Consider the following 15,927-nt stretch of genomic DNA (forward strand, 5'->3'; position numbering starts at 1 on the left):
GTATAATGTTGGGTAAAAAAATAATGCAATAGAATAAATATAATATTTAATGAACATTGAAACCAAACGAAATAAATAAATTATAAGTAAATACAATAGTTGTATGTGTACAATGTTACGATATTTTATTATCATTATAATTGAAATGCATCCGGTAATGCTGCAGATAATAATATACTCAAAAATATTTCAAGCATACTTAGTAAACAGATTGTTAGATAGACAATGTCAAAAGTTAAATATTTGTATTTATGTATTGTGCTTGAGCAGAACACCGACGAACTATAGTGCTCTCTGCGGGCACAATACTATCAATTTTAAATTATAATGAAGGGAGCATTCAAATTATTCTGATAAAATTATCATCAAATCGAAATTATTAAGTTTGCTTAAATTAAACCGATGCGTTTCCATACAATATACATATTCATTAATTTACATAAGATCTAACTTTGATATTGAACTTGAACGATATTATTATTGCCGTCCCATTGTTTGTGTTGTATGAACATCTGAACGAGTATATTCGTTATAATTATAACGTATAATTTATTCACGTAAATTGATCCAATTCACTTTTGGCTTGGACTTTAAGAGTGATCCCAAATGGTCATCGGCACGAGTGTGTATTATTCAATACCCGACATTATTTTAATAATAATAGGAAAAAATGACTTGAACATACCTATTTTCTTGAATATCATTACGTATATACTATATAGTGTGGTTGTGGTTTAAGTAGTCGTGGCATATTATATTATCATTCTATTACGGCCACAACAGTAATATATGCAAATTGATTTTAATTAATGAATTATTTTACCAATGCCTGGAAACAACGAATAGATTGTTTGTCGGTTGAGACCCTTTCGTGTATAATCACAATGGTATTTACATAGAGATACGAAACGTGTTGTATTTTGGTTGAGTGAGTTTTGAAAATCGATGGCCACAGATTATTAGGAACAAAATTTTGATTATAATACATTTTCTTCGATATTTGTCTGTTGGCAATGGAAATTAAAATTCAATGCTGTGCTTTGAGTACCTTGAGTAAAATACGTTATGAAACTATATACTATGTTCTTCAGAAAATGGCCGAAAATTTCTTAAAATAAATGAACAACAGTAATTGATTTACGTCAGAAACGTTTTCCAAAAATATCGTAAATAATGGGAAATAGTGAAAGTTGGATGGTAGAGAGGCAATAGTGAGTGAGTGAGGAAAAGACAGAAAATGATAGAGAGTAAGACGAAACCGAACGCTAAAAGCAAATATATTTTATTATAATACGAAAAATCATCCTTTATTTTTATTTTATTTTTTCTAAATAGAATTCTTAAATAGAAGAAAGAGTATTACATAAATTATGAAGTCATGCTTTTAAAAAAAATAACTATTTCCTCGTCCTCCATTATCGCAGCTCATTGAACTGAAGCTCTTAAAATGTTGCATAGTGCATTCATTATACTATTATAATGACGCCGTCGGCCACAGAGTGCACGGAAAACTCTGCACTCATAAACTATAATATTATATACTGGGTGATTCTTTTAATAGTCAACATTTGTTTTCTAAAAAATTATTTACATTTATGAAAAAAAAAATTTTATTCATAGTGACGTACAACTTAATTTTTGAGTACGTGAATTTTAAATAAATTACTCAAAAAATGCCGTTATTTGTCGTCGAAAAGAGAAAATATAAATAATGTTTTCGAAAATATCTCATGTATTATATTTATAAAAATAGAACATTGAAAATATTGAAACGTTTATATATTATAATATTTTATTGCTTTCGTCTTAGATATTTTTTATTTTTACTACATATAGTATGTTTATTTTACAGTAATATACAGAAAGCTTATTTTCTACGTCATATAGAACCAAAACAAATGAAGTACGGCTTTACAAGTAGTAGAAACGATGTGAAACAAATAGAAGGATCTCAGACACATTTGACGCAATAATAATATATATACAATATATTCAACCCTTCGGTGAAATCTTTGAACGAAGGTTGTTTGGTCGGATAAAGGAAACTCCTTTGACAATGATCAAACAAGAAATCTAAACCGTCATTCTGATATGAATGATATTATTACGTATTGCGTGTGCATATCATGTGTATTTCTAGAATTAATTTAACCAACTCGACGACGAGGTGGTGGATGTAATATGTACTTATAATATAATATGCGTATTTTAATATTATATTATGTAAAGGGTTATTCGGATTTCAAGGACTCCGTTTGTTTGATATAAAATACACTATATTATTATTTGCTTAAATATCTAAAAAATCATGTTACACAGCATAGGTATTGTATTTTCAATAAATGCGTTGTACATACGTATGTTATAATATTTTATTGTTTAAATAAATATCAACGTATGCATTATATTATATATGAAACAAAAATATCGTTAATATATTATCGTATTACCGACATACCATCGATATATAGGTAATATTATTTGAATTTAGCAAAATTAATGTTTTATACCAAATTGTATAATATTGTAAGTTATAACGGAGAAAAAAACATATACACATTAATAACGAAATTATTTAATTGGTTTTTTTCTAATTAAATTGTATTAAGTATACCTTTATAATTTATGTTTATTAGTTATAAATTATAAATTATAAGTTATTATAATTTTAAACCGGATTATTAATTTATGCTGTACAAAATATAATTATGTAAAACAAGCACTAACTGTGCCAAATAATATAGGCAATAAGAAAAAAGGCTATACATCAATTTTATTGAGCTGATCGATATTCGGTGGTAATAATAATTGCTGTTTCTCAATTGCACCAACGTATGTTCGATTTAGTTACCTACGCATATTAAATAAAAGTAAAAAGAAAAAAATACATCACCTATCATAATTTATTGTGTTTAGTGACGTTAAGTATAAGTTATATTAAAGTATTTGAGGATAAAACAACTTTGAAAAATATAAAAATATTTTAAAATACTATAATATTTTTCTGAAATAAATGGTTTTAGAGTTATTTGTTTATTGTTTTCGTCGTGCGTATATTCTTATTACTTACTTAATTACATAGTTTTATAATGCAATGTATATTAACTTTTTTAGTTTTTTCTATGAATTTACTAGCAGAAACATATATATTTATGTACAATTAACGTCTAGCCAGGATATGATATGAATACCATCCAACCATTAATCATATTTTACTAAAATGGTTTTAATTTCTTTGTCATAATTGATATTTATTTAGTATTCACATAATTTTTAATAATTTTACTATTGATTAGATTTATAATTTAGTTGTGATTATGTTTTTATCTTTATTATTATTAATGTTATCAATAGAATATATATGTTAATAAGCTTGTTGGACTGCAAACTGCAGTAACGTGGTTGCATTTCATGGTTATAAAAGATTGTTTTAACGTTGCTTTGGATAATTTCATTTTAAATTGTTGATAATTTAATGTTTTTTTTTTTACCATGGAAATTTTTTTATAATATAAATTCTTTGATCCATCGAAGAACGATAACCTAACCGTAACGACTATGTGTTTTATCTGAGTTTTGATGGTTATATTACAAATATTAACTATGAATTACCCCCATTTAGCTAATAGCTAATAACTCAATTTTATTTTATTTTAATACCGTATTTTTTATTTTTTTTTTTATTTCTTATTTAATTAAAATTGCAATTTATCTTCTGTTTATAATACTATTAAAAATATAAATTTCTGAGAAAGAAAACAAAGTAGAAATTGTTTAGAATTTTTAAAGTAACTAATAAAAGTTCAAATTTACCAGATCTAATCAAAGACAATTGATAAAATGTACCTACTAGCAAGTGCATCTTGCTTTAGTCAGGTGTTTTTTCTTTTTTTTTTTTATGAGGGACCATCTAATGAGTGAGACGTCTTGTTCTAATATTATAATATCATCATGAATGCGGAGAACATGATATAATGGTATAATTACCGCAGTATGTAAATTATTATTATTATTATAATAATATGAAACTAAAAAATAAAAAAGATCTATTCATTTGTAGTATAATATAGTTAATGCTGTTACCGCAATAACTATACTAATACATTGTATTATGTTTGTTTTATTGTTTTGCCAAATTATTGTCTTAATAAATGCCTTAACTGTATTCAATAATACATTATACAATAATAATGATTTGTATTTAAATTTTAAACGCGACGAAAAAAATTATATTCCTCTCTGTATTGATAAATCAAGGCTGCGCTACTGATTGAGATGGTTTTAAATATTTTGCGCAGAACTGACGAACACCCATCATGTACACTAGTACATTTAGACTTAATAATAAGATTGCGATTGTCGAATGTTACCTGGTGCAGTTGTTTGTTGTTCCGGATACTACGCACACGTACAACACCGCCAATAACGCCAACGCCGAAGCCATTTTTTTCTTATCCATTGTTCACCTATATGAAACAAATAAGACGACATTTTCATTTGACATGTTTATAGCGGATGACATTGTGTACCGTATACATACATATATATATATATACGTGTGTGTGTGTGTGTGCGTGCGTATAATAAAATGAAATGTACGCTGAACCATGTTCGAGGGGGTTTTATTTCCTATGCGACAATATATATTATACTCTAAACGAACTAAACGCACTTACGCACACGCACACATGCACGCGTCGTACACGACATATATTATTTGGAATATTATACGGTGGCATAAAACGATATATTATATTTTTGATATGTCTTTTTTTTATATATATATAATATTTACATGAACACACGTAAATGTATTATTCTATTATATACTGCGTCTAAATATCAGTGTCATAAACGCAGTACAGAAAAATTATTTTGTTTTCATTTTCGCCGTTCCCAGCAACGGTTCTATTAAAACATGCATGTAGGTGCCTTACGTTTTTAGATTTTCAATGCTTTACCTCGTCAAGAATGCCTATACGAATTATAGATCGTTACATCACGATTTAATTACACTCAAAAAACGTTGACAATAGTGATTCCTCTCACAGTAATGCATACAAAAAAAAAAATCTATAAGTATTAAAAAACGATCGTAGGCATTACATTATTGTTTGATCTTTAAGATATTTTAAAGTTAATAGTCTTTTTTTTTCCTTGACTCAATAATATTTAAAAATGGATCAATATTATATACATTAACACTTGACGGGTCAACCAAATTTTCAAACGAAATTTAAAAAAAAAAAAACAGAACAAAAACAATTGATGTGTACTTAACTAAATTGAATGTCTATGGTGTTGTATTTAAAATAAAAAAAAAACAATCTATATAAGTTATATTTAATTCAGACTAGTTTTAAAAACGGTTTTATCACTGCTGTAGACTGTAGTACAAGCATGATGATCAGGTACAGATATACTTATTGTAATATTATAGCTGCAGATAGAATATGTTTTCATTCTATTGAATTTCAGTATCACACTGTTTTATTTGTGCTGCACTTTTACGTATTTTTTTAAAAAAAATCTCATGAATGAAAAATAAAACCAACGCTTGCTGTAGAAAAATAATCCAAGATGACGCTTATCGTAATCATAGATTTCATGAATAACTATTAATATAATTCCATTATTTTTAAGCTGTTTAACGTTTTCTTAAAAGTGATTATACTTTTTTATAATCTTTTTTTTCTTACAGAGTCTTATCGTCGGATCTCCCTACAGTCGCGCGTCACGGTCATACCTTCCCATACGTGTATTGAAACTGCGGTTGTCTGATGGCATTCGTACGTATACACGAGATTACGCGCACGCCTTAATTGTTTTAATTCGAACTCTGAGACGGAAAAAGTAATCAAAAAGTGGTATTGATATGTCCGAGGCGTATCTGGCAGCAAAGAACAACCTCATTCGATGTCGGAAAACACATTTTATTCTCTTTTCTTTTTTTCTTTTTCCCATATAGCGGGAAACAACCGTTATCCTTGGCCAGTCGCTGGCAAAAGTCCCGGGTCCAAATAAACACATTTCTCATTCCCTACTTGTTCTCGTCGTCCAAACACCGCCCGACCCTCGAAAAGAGTGAAACGTAATATATAAATTAAACGCGAAAACCCGAGAAATGGTTTATATTAAAAAAAAAGATGATAGATAAGTTCATGGATTCTTCATAAGTTATGGCTATGTTATTATTTTAAATTAAATTTTTTCTTCTTCAAAATCATAATTTATTTAAAAATATACCTTATAATATTTCATTGAAAATGTTAACTTTTTATGAACTGCATTGAAATTGGTTTTGAGAAATATCTACAGTGTTTTTGTAGAAGATTTTCAGCATTTATTTATTTTATTTATTCTTTAAGTGTTCATATACGTATACCTAGATAAAATTATGTATAAAAACTTATGTCATCCCAAGGGACCTACAATTTTGTTGCATACTATATAAACGGATTTTAAAAGTTTCTAATATTTTTTTATATACATTCTATAATCGAATATTATTTAGGGCCAACACTGTTATTTTAAATGCTAAAAAAGTTAAATAAAAATATAAGTAAATATATAAAAATTCATATATAAATACAAAATCACATATTATAGCTCTCAAATATTAAATTAGACGATGCATAACTACTAGTAGTAAGTTTTAATGTTATTAAATTACAGAGTTTAAAGGTAAAAGAAGTTTTATAAATCAATACGGAGACAATAGTAAATAATTATTGTTCGCGTGATTATTATTACTCAAGTGAAAAATGTAGTATAATATTTTAGAATATTGAAGTCCGAAGCGCTGAGTAAAATAAAGACATGAATGATGGTTTTATACAAATATTTTTATATTTTTTAAGGAAAAACAATAGTTAAGTAAAAAAAAATGTGTTGGCGTGAAAAACGCAATTGAAACAAGACGAGTTTTATTTGTGCATTTAAAAAAAAAATAAGTAGCAATGGTGACCAAACCTACAACCCTCTGTGTATTATAATTACAGTGAAACATAGGCAACCTCTAGTCGAGGAACGAGGCGGTGCAAGTGATTTCAAATTTGCTGTCATATTATATGATAATTACACAGGGTTTTAGATAATTTACAATACAGCTCGTTTACGGAAGAATTGTTCGGGAGAGAAAAAAAAGCAGTGGTACGACTATACGTTGTACGAGTGTTAGTGGTTTTCATACACCGCATTTTCGTGATTAAATTATCATGGTCGTTTTCAGATATATATTTTCAAAGTTTCGCGATAATGCATGAAGACGCAATAAAATCATTTCGCTAGAAATTCTCCGAGGATCTCATACACATAATCGGTGCACATGAAAATTGAATTTGATGTGCATCCGGTATAGTTAACGAACCGAACTGGACCGAGTGCTTTTGGTCTCGAAACCGGGATTTACATTACCATGAATTAGTTACCAAAACAGTCGGAAAACAACCACCGCCTGCTGAATCTGCAGCGGTATGAAAGTATAAAAATAATAATAACAATAAAATATAATAATAATTTATGGAATAAGTATGAGAATATACCGTGAAATATATTACCGTTCAAAAAATCAACAATTTTTCATTCAAAACTCGAAAAATTGAAAAGTCTAAATTTGAATGCACGGGCGAATCATACAGCGTACTACGGGGTATCTAACATTTAAAGATAGAACTAATTATACAAAATCACGTGTGATATAATATTTACTCGAAACGAATATTATTTAAGGCGTGAATATTGCACATCGTTTTGCCCGTAACAATAACGCGAGGTGAGCATTCCACAAAAGGAAACTGCTTGATGTAGCGAATTACTTCTGGAACAGTGGAACGCAATAAAACGGGTTTGGTATAACACTATGCATAATATCGTGTAATATTGTTCTAGGTGGTTTCCATTTCTTGATTTCGCAGTATAAGACTCCGCGAACGATTCGAAATTTAAATCGAAAAACGATGTAAACACACGTGAACTCGCTGGAATTTTCCCGAAAAGACTTTTAGTGTCATTTGCCGGGCGCGCAGGGGTTTCGAACAACGAAATCTACAACGGTTGTAAATACAATTCTCCATTTTAAGACCCCACTGAAAATTTAATATATCAAACGTTTGTTAGAAAACGTTGTATAGACGGAATAGACCGAGATAGACTTTTATAATATAATAATTTCGCGGAACCCTTCAAAAACCGTTTAATTAGTTTAACCAGAAAGCCATGGCCTGTTAAAATGTATATACATAAATTTCGCTGTTTTTAACATTTATTATTATTACTACTATTGTGTACATAACATCATAATATAGGTCTTGGTAAGAAATCTGGAAAAAAGTAATAATAATACAACTATATTATTATAATTTTAATCATAATAATAACAAGATTTTGGAATTTGAAAGTTTTAATAATAAAACTGCAGCATTATATAATAATATACGAACGACGTGATGATAAATTACCGGTGGCGTTTACGATTACGATGTAAATAAGGCATGAGCTTAAAAATGTATAACGGTGAGAGCGAAGTCCCGATGCGACAGCGGGCATCCAGCGAATATTTAGCGTGTATTATACATAGCAGTTCATGATTTTTTAATTTTCAACCCAAAGAAAAGCCGATATTATATACAGTATCTTCGAGACTTCAATCGTTGCAGCCGGTCTCGCCGGTACTCGAACATGTTTATATTTTTTCCCCCTTCATTATCAGTGATATAATAATATCACTAATTAAGACGCGTTGAATAACGAAATCGAGTTAAAAACGGCGTTGGAAACGACGGACTGTACAGAGATAACAATTAACATCGGACGAGACAAAAAAGAAATCGTTATACGTCCGGCAGTGTGTGCGGTCTTTCGTAATATATAATGTGAATTTAGTTGATGTATGTGTGTGTGTGTGTGTGTGTGTGTGTGTGTGTGTGTGTGTGCGCGCGCGCGTGTGTGTGTTTGAGAGAGAGAGAGAGAGAGAAGGGACGATTACAGCCGAGACGGAACATCTGATGTACATGAAAGAATATAGAAACATTTTGTACTGGATAAACGCGATATTATTAAAGCGTGGTAGAGCCCGTTAAGCAGGCGAAAAAAAAAATGACGGGTATGTAATATTATTGTTTCTAGTTATATAACTCGACTTCGGCCCCGGCCGAAAACGAACAGACATAAAATACGACGCTTTATATTGGTGTATTTCTGACTTAGTGTACCTACCTCATTTCACTGGAAAATCGCGGTAACCGTGTGCCGCTCGCTCTGTAAACTAATCCTATCGGTCCGGGAAATTCACCCGAGGCGGATAGTACTTGGCATGTTTTCTAACGTTTTTCAAAACATTTTCTGATACCTCTCAAAATAATCTCTTAAATCTTCGTAAAAATTTGTAGATTATTTTTCGAGTCAATATACCACAACCGTTATAGACATTGCCTTAGTTCTATGTATATTTAAATAAAAAACAACGTTGATCTTAATGTAAAAATTAGTTAAAACAGTTCAAACGTTTATAGGTTTTTTTTTTTTTTTTTAATTGTATTTTACTAGACACATATCATCAATGGTTTATCCCTATTATGTACATCTCTCATGAGTTGGAATGAGTTGGGTACCATACATAGTGCTTAAAAATATTACTTCACAGTGTGCTTTTTAAAATTAAAAAATAACACACGACGATTGAATGGATGGTTTTTGAGGCAACCCGTAACGAAAAAAACACTTTTAATTCCTGTATACGTATGCAAAATGCCTCCCGCGTCGTTATTATCACTATAATAATATAATATATTATATTATGTATATCAAATAATGTAGTGTTTGAAGAGTCGGATAGGAGGGCGGGCATTGGGGCGTATTGGTGTACGAAAGGGGAAAGCTGATAGGAAGTGAGCGTGGATGAGTATGTGTGTGCGTGTGTGGCTTGTATATGGAAAGAGAAACCATCTCACGCGGTCTAAGGCTGTGCGCGAAGAATGGATGGAAAATCTTCAACTGCCATCGTAATATATTATTATTGCAAGGCACCCTCCGCACCCGTTCTGCAAAAACGAGGTAATAGGTTTTATACGACGAGTGCTACTGTGTAAACGGGGTCGTATCCGCAGCCACCGTTGCCGTCTTTTAATTACGAACGATTTCTTATCAGAGACCACCGATATATAACGAGTGCGTGGGTGTTGCCGACGACGGTGACGACGACGACGATTACTTCGCCAAACGAACTACTTTTACGCTTCTCGTACAATTATGCTACATTACGAATTACAATTACTGCAAGCACAAGGAATTCGAAGAATCTTCTAAAGCGATAATCGTCGTTGTTATGGCATTACACGGCCATGTGGGACCGGCGACACGGTCGACTAAAACACCAAACACCGAGCCCGGTTTATAATAATATATTGCATTAGACGGGGTTACGTTAGTAGTTGTATAAATCAGACGATGGACAAACTCGTGTAATTTCCTACGATAAAATAAAAACAAATGCAGTCATTTGAGCTGTGCTATTTTTTTGATAAGAATGATTTGACATAAATATATTAATTATCATATGCGTTTTTTAAAATTAAATTATTATTAGCATTCTACGGGAGATCAACAATTTCAATATAATGTCCATCAAACTCTTTATATACCACCAAAACATAATTAGAACAGAAATTCCATAACTCGGAATTCGAAATGTACTGAATTCTAATTTATGAATTTAAATGTATTTGTTTTTACAAATAATTGTTTTTTTACAATTGTCGGAGCTATGGTACCATTCTAAACTGTAAATAGATCAAAGGTAAAAAAAATGAAAATTATTCTCAGAAACAAAACGCACTGAATATTTCGCAGTCGGAAATAGCACGACACCATAAATAATAAAAAAATCTACCGATGTTATGGAGAGTAGATAAAAAGTTCAGAGACACATACAATATTTAAAAATAATTATTCTGCACACGGCCATCATTATCATAAATAATATGAAACACTCTCAATAGGAAACACTAGAAATGTACATTATTATATTATATTATGTTGTACAAAACACTCTCCGATTTCAACAGCATCAAAGGAAAATCCAGGGTTAAAACGAGCCTTCCGTCATGGCTTAGGAATATTATAATAATAATAATAATAATAATAATAATAAAAACAAAAACACGCATTTTGTTCAGAAATGCTGCTGCGTTTATTGGTGTAGTCACTACAAGACCAACCTATTTACAACATCTTGTTTTTTCGAGTTTAATTCGTTGACGTTTCACATCGCTTGTACTAAATAATAAAAGTATAATTCATTATAATATCATCGGATCGACAGGCGTAGTAGTCATTATCGCCATTTTTTAGACGAGGATATGAGTATAATATAAATAACAATAATAATATTAGTAGTTTTCGAGGTTTGAATTTTTTTTTTTTTTTGCCAAAACTACTACACCGACAAAAGAAATTCCTATTTTTAGAAGCTACATTGTTTCGATACATTGTAGTTTTTTATAGTAAATAGTACTGTAGAAAATCGACGGAAAAATGCCAAGCATTAAACGTCACTTTGATAAAATATCATAATTTTATTCATTTACAATATTTGACGGAACTGAACATTTTGGTTTAAATCTTTAAATCTTTTTGGCACACTCTAGAATGATTAGGATAGATAACTCAATCAAAAACTTAGTGGTCACTCTTAAACCCATTTAGTCATTAGGAATAGGAATACGTTAAAGATGTCCAATTTTGATCCAAATCCAGATAGGCTTATTGTATTCCAAATATTATAAGTATTCTGATTGCATCATAAAACACATTGGTTTAAAACATAAAGTTTATCATATTATCTAATCATTTCATACGTCATTACACAAATTATTTTATATTAAATATTATTCAGTCTTAGAAAATTAAAAATAAACAAAATACAATTGTATCAGTTAACTTTGAACTCATACTTCGTAGTATAATACTAACAATTGTATATACATAATATAACAAAGTAATAATATATAAATATCCAAATGTTATACTTAAATACCTATCTAGTGTATTTTTTAATAAAATTCATGTATCGTATACAATAAAAAAAATGAATCTATTATGTTTGATCAATAGATTGGTTTGTATGAATTATTTTTATTTTTTTTACCCACCATAGTACAGTTACGTCCCACTAGCTTTTCAATCTCACAGTTCATCTGATTTCTTTACATTTTTGATCAACTAGAAAGCACTATTTGTGTCGACTATTGCCAGCTCACATGAATGCTCTATATAGGCGTTGTGTATATATATATTTATATATTATGTATGTATGTATGTATGTATGTATGTATGTATGTATGTATGTATGTGAAAATCCATTAGACGCAATTAAGATATTTATTTAGTTTTAATAACTACTGAAAACAGCATCCCCTTACATATGTGTGGTACTGATGTGAAAAGTGAAAACAAAGTCAGGCAATCTACGAAAATGGTATTCTTGTAGGTATATTGTTAGTTAAGATATTGAAAGACGTATAATACGTATTATCGGTGCATCCAAATAACATGCTAACTCTTATCGAAAGGAGTTATCCAAATTCCATGTCAACTGGTAGTTATCTAAAATTGATTTTTTTCTAAATAGTCGATGTATAAATTGTGAAAAAAAATATACAAACTGTAAATACAACTCATTAAGTAAATATTACATAAATTGCAATAACTATTTATAATTAGAAATATGGAAATATTCTGATTCAATAACGGAGTAAAATAAAGATGAACAATAAATATTTTTAAATCAATAATGAAAAAAAAATATGGCGTTGAATACATTTCAATATAATTGATAATTAATTTATTAAAATAATATGTTTTTGAAATAAACAGAAACAAATTAAATAATTCATTAAACAAATTATTATTTTTAAGAGTATATTTATTTATATATTGTATAATATTTGCATTTTTATAACGCTACAAGTTAAGTATAATTGTTTTTAAATATACATATTTCAAGTTTATTTCTAAGTATAAAAAACACGTAGTTATTGTTATGTATATTAACTCCATGGTATACAGTACAATATTATTGAAAATAGATCTGTTAATCAACGTGTTGCGCTTATTTTATTCCAATGAATTATTTTGTATTAATTTGTAAAATATTTAATACATTTTTGTAGTTTTTTATTATATTATGTATTAATGGTATTAAATTAGTTATCGAAGAATGTATAATGCACATTGCACATATTTCATCCATTTTGTCGTACTTGTATAAAATGTATTGATTTTTTTTTAGTAAACATCTTACTTTTTAATGATTATTTATAAAAATATTAATATTGTCACTGTATACCATCTCCTCAGTCCTCAGTCACCATTGTGGGTTATATAATACGAGTATCTATATATTATGTACATATTTATTTAATTTAAAAGCAGGTATCGTATACATAATAAAATTGCATTTAATTATTTTTATAAGGGGTCTTAAATTTTTATGTTTTAAAAAGTCCTTTAACAATAAGTGAGTTTAAAACCTAAGAATTTGCTCATTGTTTATATATATATATATATATGGTAAAAGTATGAGTACTAAAAAAACCTAGGATACAAAAAATGGTTTTTATGGTAACATATAGCTATATCTCGTATATATATATATATATATATATCATATCGTTTAAGTACACAATTATACAAACAATAATACAGTTACGATAGGTTATATTTAGTTAAAATATATTATATATATTATGACGCCCGTCATCGATGACCCATTGATATACAACTCAGATTCCAGATGCGCCGCATATTTATTTTTTATGACCTCCAATTGAATAATTTGTATTTTTTTTTATTTTTTTTGTTCGTAAATGCGTGAGTGTCTATGGAGATATGTTTTATGGCCCAACACGATTAATACCGGGCTATAACCATTGTGCATTATGGTCGATATACTCGTATTGCAGTATTGTGATATTATTATAATCGTGTATACCGGGTTATCCACGCGTAACACGGGGTGTATTGGCCAGCTTTTGAGAGTTTGGTTATTTAATTACAAGCGCGTTTGTATAATTATTATTGTGTAACATAAAGTAATAATAATATAATAAGGGACACGTGTGGTGTGACGCGGTGGAACGCGTACAATAATTAAAAGCCATCAAACAGAAAAAGGGCACACCCTTGACATTTTCAAAATGTACTATGTATTGCAACGACTTAATATCGTGTATATTATGTGTGTATGTGTGTTTCTACGAATCCGGCCACTATTTATTTACAGGCGGTCTTTAATTAAACCAACTGGCTGTAAAGACGGACTGTTGTACGTCAAAAAAGGGGTTGCTTGAATTCAGAAAACAGGTCATTCAGTTGATTAAGCGGACGAACTCTTGCGAATAATTAATACAAAGCTATCTGAAGTCGTGATAATGAGAAAAGATTTCTGGGTAGAGCGATCGATCGTCTTGATATTGTATTCTTTCCGAACGGGTAATACATTTTACGAAAATTAAATTACTATGACGTTTAAACGACATTTACTTGATTTTTGTTAATTTATACGCTTAATAGGTATATTATGTAAATGATTAATTGCATTGTTTATTATAATAGTCAATTGCAAATTTATCTTTAGATATTTAAAACATAATATTTTGGTTGATATTAATTTACAGTTCAATCTATAGGTATTTTATATGAAATATATGTACGGTATCTAATTGTAATAATATACCTTAATTATAATATGTTTAATTTTTTTTGAATATATTTTTATATTATTAATTATAAACGTTATCTCACCAATACTCATGTAGAGACGTTTTAAAGAATAGTTGGTATTTAGTAGAAAAAAAATATTTTATATGTTATATCTGATTTCTGCTTTAACGCTCACACTATTTTTTGTCCATAGCTATAAATTTATATAAATATACAATTTAAATATTAACGTTTATAATGCATTGGTTTGTTTATCTGATTTTTTATTTATCCGTGATTAAGAAAAGTTACTTGAAAAATAATTTATGCTGTGTAGATCATAAATATATATTGCAAAAAGGAAAATGTTTTATTATACCTACTCGTTATTTTTCATTATCTGAAGAAACATATTACATAACATTTTTGTATCTCCAATTTAGTACTTTGAAATTAACTTTTACCTATCACTATTTACTATTCACTAATATTAATTAAATATTATTTTTTATTCGTATAACAATTTATTGCTTAAATCAAAATACATTGTTTTCACTTAAAGTGATAAATTAAATATATGTTTGTACTAATTCGTGATGTGGCTCACAGTTTGATTATTTTTAATTTGGTTTACAATAAATATATAACTAGTTTAACATAACATATATTAAAATTATATACGTTTATTATGTATGTTAATATATTATACATAATTAATAGACGTCTACTGTAGTTTAACAGTGTTTTAAAAGAAACAGTAGTTAATATTATTTTTTTTTATTTTCGTTTTTAGATATATACTTAATACGCGGAAATCTCTTATGAATCTTTTCATTAGTTATATAATACTAGTTTTCTTTATACTATTTAATCATTCAATGTAACTAACTTAATTGTTTTATTGCAAACGCAGTTTTAATTGCTTATGTCTTTAAGCCTTGATAACGAAACTAATATATGAACATAAATTACATCTATTAAAACGTGAATTTGGTATTTTCTAGTTTCGTAAAGAGCACTGTCTTGTAAGTATGAAAACTCATAACTAACTAAGTACATATATAGTAACGTTTCATTGATGCATTATGAAACGATATTCAAACTATTAAAACTATTATTAATGGCTATGGACATGCCTGACGATCTACTATTAGTCAATTATAGGCAATCCTAGTTTTAAAGGAAAGATATGAGAAATATTTATGTTACGTCTGTGATTTTATTTTG

At 28.7% G+C, this 15,927-nt stretch overlaps 1 protein-coding gene across 2 annotated transcripts in view; it reads right to left on the reverse strand.

The window, feature by feature from the left end:
• The window catches only part of LOC113550519 (C3 and PZP-like alpha-2-macroglobulin domain-containing protein 8), a 139,781-nt gene that overhangs the window by 80,495 nt on the left and 43,359 nt on the right, over positions 1-15,927 (reverse strand). For both annotated transcript variants that reach the window (XM_026952410.1, XM_026952409.1), the window contains exon 2: positions 4,371-4,466. In XM_026952410.1, the coding sequence (XP_026808211.1) occupies positions 4,371-4,459 (89 nt within the window). In that variant the 5' untranslated portion in view covers positions 4,460-4,466. The remainder of the gene's footprint in view (positions 1-4,370; positions 4,467-15,927) is intronic.

This window comes from Rhopalosiphum maidis, chromosome 1 (genome assembly GCF_003676215.2).
Source record: "Rhopalosiphum maidis isolate BTI-1 chromosome 1, ASM367621v3, whole genome shotgun sequence".
NCBI lineage: Eukaryota > Metazoa > Arthropoda > Insecta > Hemiptera > Aphididae > Rhopalosiphum > Rhopalosiphum maidis.